A 21,286-nucleotide genomic window follows, 5' to 3' on the forward strand; every position below is an offset into this window, starting at 1 on the left:
TGTTATTCTTGTAAAAGTGATCAATAAAGCACTTGAAACAGGAGGAACCAGTAAATGTTCATGTCTGTCACTAATATAGGGTAGTCATGAATTATCTGCCTGAGACTTTTTTATTCACTGGTAAAATGGCATCCAGTTATGCAATATTTTTTCCATGACCACAGTCCTCCCAAAGATTCTAGGGTAGCTTTGCTTTAATATGATAAATAATCCATATCACTAGAGAACAAACCCAGATAATATTCCTATTTGTAAGATTTCACCCATAGATACACATTCCTGAGGAAATGGAAGGCAATAGTAAGAACTTCCCAGCTTACAACATTCCTTTTGCATCTGCTTTCTGCTTCCTATTACAGGTGGAATCTCATTTTAATGAATACCATTTTAAACATCTGTTTCTACATAGTGAGCTTATTTTTGTGTTCTAACAGATGGGGCCACAGGAACTGTGCTTTCTGACAAATGAAAATTTTTTCTTTACAAGTATTTTCCCTGTAGTAATGTTTTTTTTTTTAAATAAAAAGTAATTATCCTTTATAAGTGATGTACCTTGTCACATGTTTTAAAGAAGAGGCTCAAATGAGTGGCAAACTTGATAAAGCCAAAGTCAACTGTTTAACTCTTAATTTCTCTCAGGACTTTGTTGCACATACAAATCTATTCCATCTGCTGATTTGAAGTTAGTGCTAAGTACTGAAACACACCTTGTGCTCTGAGGCTCACCAAGGCTTCTTGGTCTAGATATTAATTACTGGAGTGATAAAGACAAAGTTTCCAGAGACAAGGACTTGGAATCTGAACTGTGAAAACTGACTAGGAAGAGGAGTCTTAGTCCCCCACCCCCCCATATCTGGCTGCACCAACCAAGTGGCAGGTGACAACCAGTCCAGAGAGGCTAGGACTTCCAACACTGAGACCCAGGTTTCCATTCAGAGTTTGTCTTTAGCTTACTGCTAGCTTTGGCAAATCCTCTTTCAGACTCTAGCTTCCAATTCCCACCCTCCAGGCAGTTTTAGAAGCCAGGCTGTGGCTTCTGGCTCTAGGCTCTGATTTCTGGCCAGTTGCAAGAGGCACTGCCAAGTAGCAAAAGTGCTCAGCTCTAAGGCTCTTTTGATTGTCTGGTTATCTTCCTGTCCTCCTTTGCCCCGCTCCAGCCTCTTTCTCTATTTCTGCCACTCCAGCAAATTTCAAGTGCACTGGGAAAGAAAAAAAAAAAAAACTGCCTCTGCTCTTTTCACTCCTTTGGAGTTTGGCAGCTCCATGGACTCTGCCATGTGACACCTCTTTGCATTCTTTTTGGTTGTCTCTTTCTCCCTTTCCTTGGCATGCACTGGGCTTTTTTGAGGTCAGTGGCTTTTCTCTCTCACCTACCGTTCCTGGAAGAGCACCTGCTCATGTACACAGTTTCCTAAACATTTCAGTTTAAGAAAATTAAAAAGCTCAGCTGTCCCTGGAAGATTTTCCTAACCAAATTGCTTATAACCCTGAATTTTCCCATAGAAAATTTTGTGTCCCTAACAAACCATAAAGAGACAGAAATGTTAATTATTCTTTAACAAAACTGTATGAAACAAATGGGAGAATGTAAAAAGTGAAAACCAAGCTCCCCCTCAGAATATTCACAGTTGAGGGCAGATGTAAATAAAAGTTAAAGAACTAAAATATTGTATTAATTACGTTTCACAATGCTGTGACAAAATAACTGACAGAAGTTGCTCAGGGCAAGAGAGGTTTATTTTAGACCACAGTATCAGAGAGGATAATCCATCTTGTTGGGGAGGGCATGGCACATTGGGTGGGGATTGAGTGGGAGCATGAGGTGGCAGCTCCTCACATCTTGGGAGATCAGGAGGCAAAATGCCTGGGCTACAACTAGAACTGGTATGTCTTTTGTACCCACCCCCAGTGACTCACTTCTGCTAGCTAGGTCCCAAAACCTTCCCAAACAGCACCATTAATTAGAGACTAAGTGTTCAAACACACAAGCCTGTGAGTAATATTTCCCATTAAAAATATAGTAAATATATCTGGGTCCTCTAGTAGAGGTAACACCAAGGTTTGGTAAAAGCAAATAAGAACAGAATGATGCTGACCATGGGAGTCAGAGAAAGCTTTAGCTGGAAGGGATACCCAAGCTTAGTACTGATGGACAAGTAACATTTAGTCTGGAGGAATGCCAGGCAGATTAGTACAGAAGTTACCTGTGGAGGTTGTGTTGTGATGTTTGGGTGAGGGGGGACTTTGAGGAGAGAGGTCAAGGTGAAAGAAAAAGTAACTTTTTACTCTTTATTTTAGTGTTATATGAAAATTTTATAATGAAATGCAAAAAAGAGAATATGTAATCCCAATTGTTTCTGTAAAGAACAATAATTTGAAAATCTACTATATGCTAAGGGTAAGTGGGTAAATGTTTATATACCTTGTTGAATTTCATTCTAGAAAAAAAAGTATATGTATATATGTAAACGTAGAGGTTTTTGTTGTTGTTGTTTGTTTTGGCTTCAGATCCTATGACTAATACACTTTTAGGGTTTAATACAAGCCAAGAAAGTGTTATTATATTTGTGGAGGTTTTAGGATAAATAGGTCACAAAGTGAGGAGAAAACTTAAGGTCAAGGGTTTGAAAATATCAAAGGAAAATTATACAGGAATTAAAGCTATAAAGCCTGAAAAAAGAATCAAAGAGGGGCTGGAGAGATGGTTTAGCAGTTAAGGCACTTCCTTACAAAGCCAAAGGACACAGTTTTTTTTTTTTTTTTTTCAAGGTAGGGTCTCACTCTGGCTCAGGCTGACCTGGAATTCACTATGGAGTCTCAGAGTGGCCTCGAACTCACGGCGATCCTCCTACCTCTGCCTCCCGAGTGCTGGGATTAAAGGCGTGCGCCACCATGCCCGGCAGGACACAGGTTTGATTCCCCAGGACCTTAGTAAGCCAGATTCACAAGGTAGTGCATGTGTGTGGTATTCATTTGCAGTAACTGGAGGCCCTGGCATGCTCATTCTCTTTCTTTCTCTCTCCCTCTTTCTCTCTGTCTCTCAAATAAAATATAAATAAAGTTTTTTTTAAAAGAATCAAAGAGAAGCATATTTTAGTCAAAAAGTACAATACAAGAGTTAAAATTTCAGGAGTGGCCGGGCATGGTGGCACATGCCTTTAATCCCAGCACTCTTGGGAGGCAGACATAGGAGGATTGCTGTGAGTTCAAGGCCAGCTTGAGACTACATAGTAAATTCCAGGTCAGCTGAATGAAATAGAATGAAACTCTACCTTAGGCAGAAACAAAACAAAACACAAAGGAAACTTCCACAATATTTTATATAAAGCATGAAATGAAGGGTTATAGTCTTTATTTATAATGGGGATCAAACCTAGGGCCTCATACATGCTAGGTATATATATATTTTTTAAATTATTTATTTATTTATTTGAGAGCTACAGACACAGAGAGAAAGACAGATAGAGGGAAAGAGAGAGAGAATGGACGTGCCAGGGCTTCCAGCCTCTGCAAACGAACTCCAGATGCGTGCGCCCCCTTGTGCATCTGGCTAACGTGGGACCTGGGGAACCGAGCCTCGAACCGGGGTCCTTAGGCTTCACAGGCAAGCGCTTAACCGCTAAGCCATCTCTCCAGCCCTGCTAGGTATGTTTGTCAAATGTTTATTACTATGGCAAAATATCTGAGAAAACTATTTATTGTATCTTTTAACTTATTTACAAGGGGAGACAGAGAGAGAGAAAGAGAGAGAGAGAGAGAGAGAGAGGGAGAACAAGCTAGAGAGAGAGAGAGAGAGAGAAAATAAGAATGCTAGGGCTCTTGCCACTGAAAACAAATTCCAGATGCATTCCCCACTTTGTGCATCTGGCTTTACATGGGTATTAGGGAACAAAATTGGTTCACTAAGCTTTACAAATAATCACCTTTAACTGCTGAGCCACCTCTGTAGTCCTGAGAAAACTACTAAAAGGAGGAAAAGTTTGCTTTGGCCCCTAGTTCAGAGGTTTCTGTCTAGAGTCTCTCAGTTCAGCTGGTTTAAGATCCACTCACCTTTTAATAGCACCACCAGCTGGGGACCAAGCTTTCAACACATAAGCTTTCGGAAGAATGCGCCTTATCCAACATTAGGCAAGCACTCTGCCACTGAACTTAAAAAAAAAAAAAGTTTAAGAAAAGAAATGCTTGCTAGTTGTTTCCAGAAAAAAATAATTTAACAAAGTTCACCCCAAAAAAGAGACTAAAATCCCTCAGTATCCTTAACCTCTGTTGCACAAATATCGACCAAGACTCCAAAGAGTCAAGTTAGGTGGGCATGGTGGAGCACGCTTTTAGTCCAAGTACTCAGGAGCAGAGATAGGAGGATCTCTGTGAGTTCCAGGTCAGCCTGGCCTAGAGCTAAATCCTACCTAGAAAAACAAAAACAAAAATAAATAAATAAATAAAAAGAGTCAAGTTATAGAGCACATAGATTGCATAGATTAAGAAGACATGAATATTCAAGTTAACTCAAGAAACCTTTGGAATAAAGAGAACAACAGAAATTGGAACAGTATTTTTTAAAATGAAAGGAGCAACTTCAGAATTTATTCAAGAGAACTTTAATGTTCAGCTAACTTTATACTCTCTGTTGGCAAAGCAAGTGGGATGTATATACAGTTGTATGATGCAATTTTCAGAACTTTTTGAAAGAATTTCACCTAGATCACTAAAATAATAAATTTTTCTAAAGTCAAAATGTTACAAAAAAATAAAAAATTGCCTATAAATGTTTGAATTGATGAGTGGTGGGAATAAACTATAAAAAAGATATCTGAAGGAAAAATTAAAAATGTACATGTAAAAATATGATCTATAATCAATATTACATTTATGTGATTAAATCATATTCAAATAGTGCACATGACTCAAAACTTGAAGTAAAAGCTTGGCTGTATTATTGAATGTCTTATTATAGATATGTGTGTGTGAAATTCTGAATTGTAGTATTACTTCATTTTCACATCATGGAAAACAAGAACATTTGTCAAAAATGTAAAGTATAATTTTCTTCTGTTGAATTTAAAGCTTAAAGGCCAAGAAGCTTTATGCCAAGTAAACAAGACTGATGGTAAAACTAACAATTTTACATGCTCCATACTTCATAATGAATTTTATTTATTTGCAAGGAAAGAGAGAAGAGAGAGAGAAAGAGAAAGGGGCTTACCAGGGCCTCCTGCCACTACAAAGTAACTCCAGATGCATATACCACTCTATTCATCTGGCTTTATGCGGGTACTGAAAAATAGAAAATGGGCCTTTAGTGCCAGGTGTGGTGGCGCATGCCTTTAATCCCGGCACTCAGGAGGCAGAGGACTGCCATGAGTTCAAGGCTATCTTGAGACTACATAGTGAATTCCAGGTCAGCCTGGGCCACCTCAAAAGACCAAAAGAAAAGAAAAATAAAAAGCGCCTTTAGGCTTTGCAAGCAAGTGCTTAAACTGCTGAGCCATTTCTCCAGCTGGTCTCTGTTTTTACCACCAATATCATAGGCTATTTAGGGTCTTCTTCCAGTGTGTGTTTTGATGCCTTTGTCAAAAATTAATTAAGCCATATTTGTTTTGGTTTGGCATCTATTATAAAAATTTTACCTGTACTGATTTTTAAAAATATTTATTTATTTATTTATTGGAGAGAGTGAGAGAGAGGGAAACAGACAGAGAATGGGCACACCAGGGCCTCTAGCCACTGCAAACAAACTCCAGACACATGCACTACCTTGTGCATCTGGCTTACGTGGGTACTGGGGAATTGAACCTGGGTTCTTAGGTTTTACAGGCAAATGCCTTAACCACTAAGTCATCTCTGGAGCCCTCTACTAATTTTTTTTTGTTTTGTTTTTCAAAGTAGGGTCTCACTGTAGCCCAGGCTGACCTGAAATTCACTATGTAATCTCAGGGTGGTCTTGAACTCACAGCGATCCTCCTATCTCTGCCTCACTAGTGCTGGGATTTTAAGACGTGCACCACCATGCCCAGCTCTTGTACTGATTTTTAAAAGTATTTTTTATTGACAACCTCCATACATATACACAATGTACCTTGATCATAATCCCCTCCCACCACCTCATTTATTCCCCATCTCCCCTCCACTAAATGCCCTCTTCTTTTTAACTATTCTCTCTTCTTTTTGATGTCATTTTTTTTTTCTTTGCCCTTCTCATTTATCCATACAACATGTTGATGGGCCAAATATTCTGAAGGTCTTGTGCAGGTAACGACAACCACTGTGAGGTTATGAATGCCCTAGCCACTTTGTTCCTGGAAGACAGTGTTCCAAAACACTTCTCCCCATCCTTTGACTCTTACATTCTTTCTTTTTTCATTAAAATTTTTTTATGACTGCTGAGATGGCTTTGCAGTTAAGGTGCTTGCAGTGGCTTGAGGTTCTGGTGTGTCAATTCTCTCTCTCTCTTTTGGGCTTGCCTAATTTTTTTTTAAGGTTACATTATTATTATTTTTTGTTTATTTGTTTGTTTTTTGAGGTAGAGTTTCACTCTAGGTCAGGCTGACCTAGAATTTGCTATGTAGTCTCAAGGTGGCCTTGAACTCATGGCCATCCTCCTACCTCTGCCTCCTAAATGCTGGGATTAAAGCTGTGTGCCACCATGCCTGGTTTAAAGGTTATACTCATATCCTTTCTCCTTGCCTCTATTCCACTGAAGGCCCTACTTAATGAAGTTTTTGGTATTCACTGTGTGGGGTCATAAAGGTTTCAGTCAATTTTTGTAGGAGGAGATTATACCTCATTATATTCCTACCTACCCTGTGGCCCTTACAATCTTTCCATTCCTTCTGCTATGTTCTCTGAGCCTTGGCAGGCATGTTAGAAGTCTAATTTAGTATTGAGGTCTCTGTAGCCTCTGGATTTCTGCTTTGATGAGGTTTGAGTGATCACAGTGTCTGTCACCATCTTTCTAGAGTTGGTTGTCAGGCTAGCAGTAAGTGCAGTATTCCTGTTGTTGCTTCCTCTGCAATGTTTCCTGGACCCAAGCAGATGTGGTAGAGATGACTTGTCTTGTGGTCAGTAGTCAGTTATCTTTGCTTGTGTTGATGCATCTTGGATCTCTCCCAGTGTTCTCTTCCATTTGTAAAATAAAACAGATTCTCCAACAAAGAGTGAGAGCAGCTTGGAATAAAGGGGATGTTCGCAACTTTAAAAAATATTTTATTTATTATTATTTGCAAGGACAGAGAGAGAGAGAGAGAGAGAGAGAGATTGAGACAGAATTGGTGCACCAGGATTTCCTACCACTGCCAACAAACTCCAGAGCACGCACCAACATGTGCATCTGCTTTTGCATGGGTACTGGGAAATCAAACCCAGGCTTTGCAAGCAAACACCATCAACCTTCAACCACTGAGCAATCTCCTCAGTCCATTGAGAAACTTTTGATGTGTATACACACTCTTCTTAGCCAAACAGCTATGAACTTATAGCTGAAAATGCAGATCTAGAGAGATAAATTACTTAGCACTACCCATTTGGAAAATGTAAAGTATTTTCAGTAAGTAGAAATACTGATTTGAGTTATAAGATAGAATTCATTTAAAAATGCACTAACTAGCAAAGATTTAGGATTGACAAAATATTTTCTAAAATACAAAACCTATGCAATAACTATATTGAAACTAATATTTAACTTTCAGCTTCTTAGAAGCCAAAATGAGAATGGAAATATCAACCACACCATTCTTCTTGTTAGTAGGGAACAAAATTGTTTCTTTTTCTTTTTCTTTTTTTTGGTTTTTCAAGGTAGGGTCTCACTCTGGCTCAGGCTGACCTGGAATTCACTATGTAGTCTCAGGGTGGCCTCGAACTCACAGCGATCCTCCTACCTCTGCCTCCTGAGTGCTGGGATTAAAGGCGTATGCCACCATGCCCAGCTCAAAATTGTTTCTTATGTAGAACTTTATTTAAGGATAATTTAGAGAAAAATACACTCAGTGAAAAATTTAGTGAAAAATACATTCCCAATTAAAAGGAACCTTACAGCACAAATAGTATCTCTTATAAATTCATGCAAAAGTTGTTCCAAGTTATTTAAACCAGGTGTGGTGGTGCATGCCTTTAATCCCAGCACTTGAAAGGCAGAGGTAGGTGGATCACAGTGGGTTTGAGGCCACTCTGAGATTACATAATGAATTCCAGGTCAGCCTGGGCTAGAGTGAGACCCTACATTGAAACAACAACAACAACAACAAAGAATAAATTTAAGAAGGAATGTTGGAATATCACTATATGTTATATGAGGTTAAATTTTATGCACTTAATATAAGACTTATAACATTTTGAAATGTGAGAGTAAACTCATGGGTAACCTGAGAGAATTCTGAAATTATAGTGAGTATATGAAATTACAAACTTTATCATAAGGAGAAAGTTTAGAATGCCTGTAATGACTAACAAAAGAAAAACCTATATAAAGTCTGTATCATATAAAATATTAGGTAGCAGAATCTAGAGCTATAGTACATTGGAAATATAATAAATTTCCATGGAATGTTTACTAATGTAGCTATATCTTTAGACATCTGGAGGATTGCCTCCTGTATTCTTTTTTTTTTTTTTTTTTTTTTTTTTGGTATTTTGAGGTAGGGCCTCACTCTAGTCCTGGCTGACCTGGAATTTGCTATGTAATCTCAGGGTGGCCTCAAACTCACCGCAATCCTCCCAACTCTACCTCCTGAATGCTGGGATTAAAGGCGTGTGCCACCATGCCTGGTCTGCCCTTGTATTCTTTAAGCATTGCTCTATTGGTGGGCAAACTACGTTTCTTGCTGTCAATAAAATACCTGACAGAAGCAACTTAAGGAGTGCTTAAAGGGTCACTCTGGCTCACAGTGAGGATACAGCTTCTCATGGAGCAGAAGGCAGGGCAGCAGGCTAGGGGGACAGTTAGTTGCATTATGTCTGAAGTCAGGAAGCAGACAGTGAGGAATGCTAGTCCTCGGCCCAGACCTCAACCTAAGAATACTGTCACTTTATAGTAGTGAAGATTTATGATTGATAAAATATTTTCCAAAATATAAAACCTACATACTGACTACATTTTAACTAAAATTTAAGTCTGCGCTTCCCAGAAGCCAAACTAAGAAGGCAGATTCCCACATCAGTTAACCCAATCTAGAAACTCCTTCATAAGCATGCTCATGGATTTGTCTTTTAGGTGATTCTAGAGCCTGTTAACATTATTTGCCATCAAAAGTAGCACTTCACAAACATTGATAATTGTATTTTTTTATTTTATTTGTTGAAAATCTTTTTGTTTCTTTAGATTTTTTTTTTCTGCTTGCCTATGAAACATTTATAAATGTATTGTTCAGAAGCTTTACTGGTTTTCAAAATTTTCTTCCTTGTTTTGAACTGTAAGCCACATGCCCTTGAAAAGAATACAGGTTCTTATTAGATTGAATTTTTCTGCTAATTAGACTCAGTTGATTGAGGGATGTGATATCAACATATGGCTTTTACAGTTTCTTCAGGGATGATGAGGGAGAACAAACAGGGCAACAAGCGCTTGAGAGTTTTATGACGTCACTTTCACTCAAATCTCATTGGTTAGAACTCTGTCACATGGCTTCACCTAAAGGTATGGGAAGCTTGGATACATAGTCTAAGCTGTTTGCCCTGGAAGAAGAGGAAAATGTATTGGGACAAACATCCAACAATCTCATTCTGTTCTCTGGAAGAGCTTGTATAAGATAAGAAATACTTGAATCATGGGTATACAGTAGAAATTGTAACTTTTTTGAACCTGCTTGTTTCTTTGGGTGAACTTTGGTAACTTGTTTCAGTTTGATGGATTCAAGTTCATTTAGGTTTCCTGTTACTTTTTGCATATCACTTTTTAGACATATATTTCATATAAATTTCAGAATGAATCAGCATAAATTTGACAGGATTTTACTGAAATTTATTTTTAATTTTGATCTTATCATCCCCAATTATCCTCTCATCCTTTTCTCTCTCAGACTATAACCCTTCTTCCCAACTAATCCCCTTTCTATCTTCATACCTTGTTTTGATCTATTGGGTTAAATTAGGATTGCTTACATTGTTCATGATGGGTTGATAATTCCTGGGAATATGGGCAAATTGCTAATGGTCACACCACTAAAGAACATGACGCTTTCCCAACCCAGCAATTATTAGCTGATATTAGCTACTTTTGGAGGTTTGGAGTTTGTCCCCACCCATCCTTGATGAAAAATTGACAGGAAACCACAGCTGCTGTGAGTTGATGAGCATAACAGCCATGTTGTATCTAGAAGACAGCATTCCACAGCACTTCTCTCCATCCTCCTGTTCTTACATTCCTTCTACTCCCTCTTCCATGAGATTTCATGAGCTGTGAGGGTGGGAGAAGTAACACAGATGTCCCATTTAGATCCCAGCACACAGTAGTATTGACAGGATTCTCTAATTTTTTTTTTTTGCAACTGTATTTAAAAGCATTTATTTAAAATATGTCAACCTCCTTCCAAAACATGGAAGACACATAGGATTCTCTTATTTTTATCCTTTGGTATGTCTGTAATTATTTTATTTTAAAATTTTCAATATTATTTATTCATGCCTTCAATTTTTCCACTTAGTTAATCTTACTAGAAATTAGTCAATATTTTCTTTAATTTTTAGCAGAATATTTTCCCCCTAGAGTTGAGGATCAAACACAAGAATTTATTCATTTAGGCAAGCACACTACCTCTAAGCTATATCCTCAGTCCTAGAATCTTAATTAATTTATGTTCTGTATTTTTCCTTGCTTTGTTTTCCTTGAGTTTATTTTGCTAGCCTTTTTCAAAATTGTAATTTGAATGCTAACTTTATTGTTTTCAAACTTTCTTTCCAATGTCTGCATTTAGGGCTACATATTTCCTTTAAATTTGATCCCATCTGTGTTACCATAAGGATATATACTTGGTAATTTCATTATTGTCTAATTCTATTAATTTCCACTAATTTAGTCTTTAATGAACTTAATCATTTACAATGGGATCTTATAAGCAAGCAACTTTAATAACTGATTCATTTCCAAAGCCTGTACAATGTGGCTTTAAACTGTCACAAGTATGGAAACTATTTTTACATTTCTAATTTAGAAAATAATTTTATTTTGTTAGAGAATGATTTTATAGTAATGATTGTAATAAAACTTGAAATTTTTATGGTCTTGTATATTTACTTTAAATTTAAGATGTCTTTCATGAGCTGGGCATGCCTTTGATTCCAGTACTCGGGAGGCAGAGGTAGGAAGATTACTCTGAGTTTGAGGCCACCCTGAGGCTACAGAATGAATTTCAGGTCAGCCTGGGCTACAGTGAGACCCTACCTTAAAAACCAAAAAACAAACAAACAAACAAAAGATGTCTTTCAATTTTTGTAACATTTTACTTACTTCTTACTATTGCCCTATGAGATAAATACTATAATACTTACTACTCAAATGAGAGCATTAAAATTCAGCCAATATACATATTTTCTAAGTTTACATATTCAATCATAGCAGATATAGACTGTAGGAAAACAGTATAGTCTTTCTTATGCACTGGCTGTATATTGGCTCTGCTTTTTGTAGATTTTTAAAATATCAAAGTGTAAGTTGCTTTTTATTTAAATAGCTATTTACTCTTTATCCCCTTGGTGCTCCTCACAATGTTAACTAAAGTTGTTCATCAGATAGTTGTTGAATTGGAGCAAACAATTTATAAGCAGCATAAATCTGAGACAAATATGGCAAAACACCAAGAAAGTAAAATAGACAGGTAGTTTATGAACAAACAAAATAAAGCAGGACTTATGAATTTGGAAGCATTACAAAAAGTAATAATCTAAAACACTGGTACAAATGCTTACAGGCTCTGGTTTAATATATACAAATAGAACATAAATATTTAACATTTAGGTGTACAGATAGATAGAAGATAGATAATAGGTACACATACTGAGGAAGAAGTAAGGCAATAAAGATATAGACATAGAAGTGGGAAGAAAGTCAAGTAAATTAAGGTTGCAGATACAAAGATTAAAAAAAGAAGAAAAGTCAGTAGTGACCTTATGATTGATCAATTTGGGAATAGAAAGTAGGAGGAAATACAATTTTTATGAAATAATTATGGCTATAAATATAAAACAAATAATGTTCAACTGTAAACTGGAGGGAACATGTAGATAGTTTTAGTTTTGTTTATCACTGAAAGAATCATAACCAGGCCTGGTTATGGTCTGATAATATAATTAAGGTCTATTATCTAAGATTCATCTCTAGAATACCTCTTATGCACTGAGTCAGGCTGTCCAAGTTGTCACAGCACTGAAAACAGGATTATTGAAGCAAATAAAATATGTTAAGGAAAATATCTGTTAAATGTCTTGTCCCATTCCAGATCTCATGTGTTACTTACCTCTGCATCACCAATTCATAACAAGGCTTTGACAATAGAAGGTTCTCAGGCAATATTTAACTATGGGATCTTTATTTAAAAAAAAAATCTTCATGGATCTTGCTGTCACTTCATCTTGTACTTATTTTCCCATTTGTCCCTTTTGCTAAGCAACATACTTCTTGAGAGGAAGAATCTTGAATTATTTATTTCCTTATTACTAGCATCTAGCACAGTCCTTGTAATTTAAACTTCTTTTGTTTTTAATTATTTTTAATATTTAAATTTTATTTATTTATTTTAGTGAGAAAGAGGGAGGAAAAGAGAGAGAGAGAGAAAGAAAGAAAGATAGATAGAAAGAAAGAAAGAAAGAAAGAAAGAAAGGGCACACCAGGGCCTCTAGCCACTGAAAATGAACTCAAGATGCATGCGCCACCTTGTGCATCTGGCTACACGGGTCCTGGTGAATTGAACCCAAGCATTACAGACAAGTGCCTTAACTGCTAAGGTATCTATCCAGCCCTGTATATATTTTTTAGCAAAATGTAAAGATACTCAGTGTCTCAATTCTTTACTCAGAGAAAAAAAAAATCTTAACAATATTTAAACTGCTTCTGTTTCCCTACTCTGTCCATTGTATGCCTTTGGGAAAGATATTATGGTTTGCCTCAGGTGTTTTCTCATCAGTAAGATGAGGATATAGTACTTAACTTGGAGTTGTTGTAAGAAATATATGTATATATATTATATTAATATGAAATATATATATTTAATTCTTTAATATATCTTTATATCATATTATATCATTTTATATATATATCCTTTGAACACTTTATTTACCATACAGATGTCAGATGTTCTTATTGTTATTGGTAAAAAAACAAAGATAGGGGCTGGAGAGATGGCTTAGCGGTTAAGCGCTTGCCTGTGAAGCCCAAGAACCCTGGTTCAAGGCTCGGTTCCCCAGGACCCATGTTAGCCAGATGCACAAGAGGGCGCACGCATCTGGAGTTTGTTTGCAGTGGCTGGAGGCCCTGGCACGCCCATTCTCTCTCTCTCTGCCTCTTTCTCTCTTTGTCTGTTGCTCTCAAATAAATAAAAATAAACAAAAAAAAATTTAAAAAGACTCTCTTTAAAAAAAAAGATAGATTGCATAGATCAAGGGAACAGAATTAAGAGTCCAAAAAGAGTCTGAAATAAATATAATTGCTCTTAGACAAAAGGCAAAAGTAGCTTGTTAAAAAGGAAAGCCTCAGGGATGGGGAGATGGCTTAGCAGTTAAGCCACTTGGCTATGAAGCCTAAGGACATAGGTTCAATTCCCAAGTATCCATGTAAGCCAGGTACACATAATAGTGCAGGTGTCTGGTGTTCATTTGTAGTGGTTAGAGGCCTTTGCACACCTCTCTCTATCTGCCTCTTTTTCTTTCTCTTTCAAATAAATAAAAATATGAAAGGATGGAAAACCTCTTCAGAAATGCTTTTGAGGTCTTTGGGTGGTCATGTACAAGGAAAAAGAAAAATATTTGACATAAACATTACATCTTATGTAACAATATTCAAAATATGAATGCAGACTACAAATGTTTTTCATGAAAATATAAGAGAAAATGTGTATGGTTTGGCTTAAGAAAAAGAGTACTTAGATAGTACCTATTAGTATAACCTATAAGAGAAAAATTGATAAATTGCATATCTCCAAACAAAAGAAATTGTGTTCTATAAAAGGCATTATTAACATAGTTGCAGAAGGCTGAGGAAAGAAGACTGTGAGTTCAAAATTGGTATGCATCACAGAGAGAGACAGAGAGGAGAGACAGATAGAAACAAAGAGATGGGAGAGGGCTGGAGGGATAGCTTACTGGTGAAAGTGCTTGTCTGCAAAGCCTAATGACCCAAGTTTGATTCCCCAGTACCCACATAAAGCCAGATGCACAAAAGTGGCACATGTGTCGGAAGTTCATTTTGCAGTGGCTGGAGGCCCTGGTGTGTCCATTCTCTCTGTCTGTCTCTCTCTCTCTCCTTGCAAATAATTTTTTTTAAAGAGACAGGAGAGATGGAAAAGAGAATCACAACCAATGAGATAGTACTACACACCTATTAGAATGGCTACAGTGAAATTGTTAATATCAAGAGGTAGTAGTGAACGATGCAGAGTAACTGAAGTTACATTTTGCACTCGGGAAAGCAAGGTGATCCAGTCAGTTTAGGAAAGAATTTGGCAATATTTTATACATTTGAATGTATACTTGCTATATGAGCCCAATAAAATCCTAATGTACTATGTTCAAACAGATACCTGTATAAAACTATATAGTAATTTTATTCCTAATTATCTGAAACTGCACACACTCAAATGTCTGTGATCTAAAGAGAGTCCTGGTGTATCTAAAAACAGATTGTTACTCAGCAACAAAAAGAAATAAACCTTTGAAAAAGTGTGACAAGTGAAAGAAAAATAAGTCTATTATGCTGAGTGACAAATAAACTGAAAAGGGCTCATGATGTAATATCCTGTTTGTGTAAAATTTTGGAAGAAAGCTGGGTGTGGTGGTACAATCCTGTAATTTTAGCATTTGGAAGGTAAAGGCAAGAGAATCAGCAATTCAAACTCATCCTTAGCTACAAAGTGAGTTTGAGGTCAACCTGAGTTGCATGAGACCCTGCATCAAAAAAAAAAAAGGACAACAAATCTAGCAAGACTAAATTATAAAGGTGGGCTGGAGAGATGGCTTAGAGGTTAAGCACTTGCCTGTGAAGCCTAAGGACCCTGGTTTGAGGCTCAATTCCCTAGGAACCACGTTAGCCAGATGCACAAGGGGGCGCACACGTCTGGAGTTCGTTTGCAGTGGCTGGAAGCCCTGGTGTGCCTATCCTCTCTGTCTCTCTCTCTGCCTCTTTCTCCCTCTGTCTGTTGCTCTCAAATAAATAAATAAAAAGAAACAAAATTTTAAAAAAGTATAAAGGTGAAAAATAATCCATGACTTCCTGTAATTAGTGCAGGCAATCTGAAGACATTGAGGACAAGTGACACAACTACTTTGTAACTGGTGGTGGTGATTGAACACTCTGTGTTTGTCAAGATGTGGAACTGGACTTTAAAAGTGTGAATTTGGGGCTGGAGAGTTGGCTTAGCAGTTAAGGCACTTGCCTGCAAAGCCAAAGGACCCAGGTTCAATTCCCAGGACCCAAGTAAGCCAGATGCACAAACTGGCACATTCATCTGGAGTTTATTTACAACAGCTGAAGGCCCTGGTGTGCCCATTCTCTTTCTCTCTTATCTCCCTGTTTCTTTCTCTCTCTGTCAAATAAAGAAAATTAAAGAAAATGTGAATTTTCAGGCATTAGATGTAGCTCAGTTGGTAGAGTCCATGGTGGCCTGCATTCAATCTCTAGCTCCACATAAAGCAAACACGGTGGATAGAGCATACCTGTAATCCCAGCGCTCTGGGTGTGGAGATAGGAGGATCAGGAGTTCAAGGCTACCCTCCCCTACATAGCTAGTTCAAAGCCAGTTTGAGAGCCTTTCTAAAAACAAACAAACAAAACAAAACAAAAAAAGACCCTCTTGGGTTGTATTTGTTTCTCTTTTTAAAAATTTTTTACTTGTTTATTTGAGAGAGAGAATGAAGAATGGGTTTGCCAGGGCCTCCAGCCACTGCCAAACACTCCAGACGCATGTGCCACCTTTGCAACTGGCTTATGTGGGTCCTGAGGAATTGAACCTGGGTCCTTTGGCTTTGCAGGCAAGTGCCTTAACCACTAAGTCATCTGTCCAGCCCCTCCTCTTTTATTCTTTGTTGAGCCAGTGTCTTGCTATGTAGCCCAGGCTGACTTCAAACTCACAATCCTCCTGTCTCAGACTCCTAGGTGTTTCGATTCACAGGCTTGTGCTACCACATCAGCGGCTCTGCATGTGTTTTTCTACTTTGTTCTCTCTTTTGGGAACTCCTTTTGATCTTATGTTATCTACTAATAAGTATGTCCATGTCTCTCCTTCTCTTATAAAGAATGTTATATCTTTTTTTTTTAAATTTTTATTTATTTATTTGAGAGCGACAGACACAGAGAGAAGGACAGAGAGAGGGAGAGAGAGAGAATGGGCGCGCCAGGGCTTCCAGCCTCTGCAAACGAACTCCAGATGCGTGCGCCCCCTTGTGCATCTGGCTAACGTGGGACCTGGGGAACCGAGCCTCGAACCGGGGTCCTTAGGCTTCACAGGCAAGCGCTTAACCGCTAAGCCATCTCTCCAGCCCTGTTATATCTTTTAAATAGATGACAAATAAGTTTCCATTGTTCTGATTCATGCCATCTTTAGTGTTGTATATCTGCAAATATGCTTAGTTTTCTTTCTTTCTTTCTTTCTTTTTATAATTTTTTGTTCATTTATGTATTTGAGAGCAACAGACAGAGAAAGAGGCAGATAGAGAGAGAGAATGGGTGCGCCAGGGCCTTCAACCACTGCAGATTAAATCCAGATGCCTGTGCCTCCTTGTGCATCTGGCTAATGTGTGGAATCGAGCCTTGAACCAGGGTCCTTAGGCTTCATAGGCAAGCACTTAACCACTAAGCCATCTCTCCAGCCCTATTTCTTTCTGTCTAAGTTGTGTTCCTTCTTTTCCTTTTCTTGTCTTTTCACTCTACTTAATACTTCAAGTAATATGCTAAATAGCACTGAGGAGAGTAGACATTTCTCTTACTCCAGAACTTATGGGAATGCTTCAAGTTTTCCCCATTTAGTATGATGTTTACTTTAGATTTACTGTATGTAGCCTTTATTGTGTTGAAATATGATCCTTCTATTCCTAGTACATCCAGTATTTCTAGCACAAAGCAATGATGTATTTTATCAAAGGGCTTTTCTGAATCTATTGAGATGATTTAGAGTATATAATTTCTGGGTTTAACTTTGGTAGATCAAATGAGTTCAGAAATTCATCTTTTTCTTCCAGGTTTTCCAATTTGGTGGAATACAGGTTTTTGAAATAGTTCCTTATGATTCTTCCAATTTCATTGGTATCTATTGAAATATTTTCTTTTCATTTCTAATCTTGTTGATTAGTGTCTTCTCTCTTTTTTAGTCAATTTGTCTAGAGATTTAACAATTTTATTTATTGTTTCAAATAACCAGCTCTGTTTTCCTTAATTTTTAAAATTGTTTTTATTTCATTGATTTTTTTCCCTGATGTTGATTATTTCTTTTAATCTCATACTTTAGATTTGGATTGTTCTTATTTTTCCAGTGATTTCAGATGGTATCTTTTTTTTTTTTGCATTAAATGCTCATTTATTAGCATTAAAACTTGCACTTCACAATAAAAAAATGGACAGCAAAGGTAAGTAAATAAATTAAAAAGATGAAAATATTTCTTAGCAAAATGTATCTTATGAATCATTGAACATCGTTTAAATGTCAACAAAAATTAGTATAAGAAACACCACAAGTGTTTTCACAGTTTAAATCCCTGCAAATATAGATTTGCCTAAGTACCAGTGGATGGAAATAACAAAGTGCCTCCCTGAAACAAACTAAAACTAAAATATTCTCTCTGCTCTATCTTTTTTTTCTCTCTTTCTCTCTCTCACACATTTTTCTTTCTCCCTCCCTTCAGATGGTATCTTAAGTTATGTGTATAAAACCTCTGTTTTTATAATATGTATATTTAGAGCTATAAACCCCTCTCAGCTGTCTTCATTCTGTCCCATTGGTTCTGGTATATTGTGTTTTCATTCTCATTCATTTCCAGGGAGGACCCATTTTCTCAATAGTGTGTTGTTCAATCTCTAGATGTTTGTGTATTTTCTGTTTCTCTTGTTATTAATTCCTTCCTTTATGCCATTGTGTCACAATAATAAAAGTAGTTATGTCAATTTTCCTAAAGTTTTAGAGACTTTCTTTGTGTCATAATATATGATGAACCTTAGAGAAGGTTCCACGAGTTGCTGTGAAGAATGTGTATTCTATAGAGCTGAAATGAAATGTTCTGTAGATGTCTGTTGAGTCCGTTTGACTTGTGGTGTTATTTACCATCATCATTTCTCTATTTTCTGTTTATATTATCTGTCTATTGATGATAGTGGAGTATTAAAGTCACCCACTACTACTGTGCTGGAATACATATCTGACTTAGAGTCCAGTAGATTTTGCTTCATAAAACTTTGTGTGCCTGAGTTTGGTGTGTATATATAGGATTATACTGTCCTCTTGCTAAACTGTTCCCTTGATGAGTATAAAGTGGCCTTCATTTTCTCTTTTGATTACTTTTGGTTTAAAGTCTATTTCATCAGATATTAACATAGCCATGCCTGCTAGTTTCCTAGTGAATTTGCTTGGAATATGTTTTTCCATACTTTTACCCCAATGTAGAACAAGGGTGGAGGAGGGCCTCTCAGGTGTAAGGCGAGTCCTCTCCCTGTGTCTTAATCCATCTCGCATGTAGACTGCCAGCCTCTGCCAGCCCAGAAAAGGGATAGACTCATTTGACACTGGTCCATCTGCCTATGAACAAGGTGGACTAGACTACTCAGGTTCAAGGTGAGCACTCCTAATCATTCACACTTGTAGACCACCAGCCTAAGCCTGCCTGGTTTAGAGACAAGGCCACCTTGAAATTGGTCCCACCCCCTCTCCTGTCCTCACTTGCCAGTGTATGCCCAGCTTAGGCCTGCAGACAGAACACCATCCCAAGCCCACTTAAGAAAGATAGACAAGGCCTCTTAACACAAGCTTCACTGGAGGTGCTGTTGCTCCATTCTGGGCAAGGCAAAGAGAGTAGCTGAAGATGTGCAAGCTCCAATGTAAAACAAGTAAGAGAAGAATCCAAGGCAAGATATCCATACCAAGAAAGCCTAGTGCCATAGTGGAAACATCCAATGAAAACTACTTAGAGGAAACTCCAGACAAAGAATCCAAAAGTCCAGTTATGATAAACTTATACAATAAATTTAAGGATACAATCAAATGGCCTAATGAAAAAGAGTATCAACAAAAAGAACAAAAGGGATAGCTGAATGAATTCCACGACAGCACAGACAACGCAATGAGAAAATTAAGCAAAGAGAAGAAATGTAATATAAGAAAGATGCTGCTGAGAAACCTAATGGAAATCAAAATGAAATAACTCAATTAAAAAGTTCCCAAGGGCTGGATAGATGGCTTAGCAGTTAAGTCACTTGCCTGCAGAGTCTGCAATAAAATCGGTCTATGTAAATGAACTCCACATGCATATAACACCTTGTATAACTGGCTTATGTGGGTACTGGGGAATTGAACTTGGATCCCTAGGCTTTGCAAGCAAGTGCTTTAACCACTAAGACATCTGTCCATCCTTGCTTTGTTGTTTATGAACTAGGGTCTCATCTAGCTCAGCCTTACCTCAAACTCATTGTGTAGGTGAGGATGGCATTGAACTCTTTATCCTCGTACCTCTCCAAATGCCAGGATTACAGGCATATACCACCATGCCTGGCTACTTTCATTTAGTTTTTGACTATGATTTTTAAAGTTCCTAAGATAGAGATAGAACATCTACAGACTTCTATGTTCTTTAAACATTATTCATTTTTATTGTTACATTTAATTTCCTTTCTTATAATGATTGATAAGTAAAATCTCAAAAAGAAAAGTTTTATGATATAAAACTCTCAAAAGTGATAAAAATTCCCCAGATAATTAAGAATAGCCGATAAGAAAAGGAGATGATAGCTGTGTGAAAACAAACAAAACTTGGCCTAAAATACTCCAGCAGGGTCAGAAAGTGTGTTCTGGGCCCTAATCCACAGGAGGCCCTTTGCCATTTCTAATTCATGTTCTTCTAGTGCATTAGAATTGCACAGTATTAGAATCTCGGCTCCTTAATCTTTTCATCAATCTTAACAGAACATATAACATCTTGAATATTGTATCACTTAATTTTATCTAGAGAATGAAGATCTATGTATGAAATAATCTTTTATAATTTATTTGTTATAGGTGTTTTTAACCACTTGACCTATTTTCTGGCTGCTGGTGCCATTAGTTTGGGAATTGGTTTCTTTGCTTTGGCATCTGCTTTGTGGTTCCTGATTTACAAACGAAGGTAAGGTTTATTAGAATGTTTGTTTAGATTTTTTTTGGTTAAAAAGTCAATGAAAGACTATGAAAGTGGCTCAGTAGCTAAAAGCACTTGCTTGCAAAGCCTGCAGGTTTAGGTTCACTCCTCAAGCCAACCACTTAAGCCAGATACAAAATATGGCACAATTATCCAGTATTCATTTCTAGTGGCTAGAGGCTCTGACATGCCTGTCCCTGTACCCTGACACCTGCAAAATAAATAAATAAATAAGTGGAATTTTTCAACTAGTATTAAGCTTAAATAACTTTAATGGCATTTATTCCATAATCTGAGACTTGTTTATAGACCTTTTGGTTGGCTTTGTGTGTTTTAAGTATCTTGCAAGAACTAGAGTTACCTAATAGCAATCTTTATCATTATATTAACAAATTCTATTATACTTATTAGAATACATGGCTCTGATTGTAACATAAAGCTAGAAATTGAGGGCTGATGAGGTAGCTCAGTGTTTGCTTAACATGCATGAAACCCTGGGTTCAATCCCCAGCATCATATAAACCCAGGTGTGGTGGAACATGCCTGTAATCCCAGCATTTGGAAGGTGCAGGTAGGAGGTCAGTCTCAGCTACATAGTGAGTTTGAGGTCACTTTTGATTATATGAGAATCTCCCTCCAAAAAAATCAGAAAAAAATGCTTTCCTATTTAGAAGTTAAAAGCATTTCTTTCTTTAGGTATCTAAGAAGAAAACTAGCAGAATGCTTTGATAGAGTCAAGCAGTCATAGACATGTGCCAGAAACAAGAGAGAAAAA

At 37.2% G+C, this 21,286-nt stretch overlaps 1 protein-coding gene across 1 annotated transcript in view; it reads left to right on the forward strand.

Moving 5' to 3' along the window:
- Nucleotides 1-21,286, forward strand: part of C5H1orf185 (chromosome 5 C1orf185 homolog) — a 172,756-nt gene that overhangs the window by 111,770 nt on the left and 39,700 nt on the right. Inside the window, exon 3 of the mRNA XM_045148625.1 lies at nt 20,394-20,499. Coding sequence (XP_045004560.1) covers nt 20,394-20,499 — 106 coding nt within the window. The remainder of the gene's footprint in view (nt 1-20,393; nt 20,500-21,286) is intronic.

The sequence above is a fragment of the Jaculus jaculus genome, chromosome 5 (genome assembly GCF_020740685.1).
Source record: "Jaculus jaculus isolate mJacJac1 chromosome 5, mJacJac1.mat.Y.cur, whole genome shotgun sequence".
Classification (NCBI taxonomy): Eukaryota; Metazoa; Chordata; class Mammalia; order Rodentia; family Dipodidae; genus Jaculus; species Jaculus jaculus.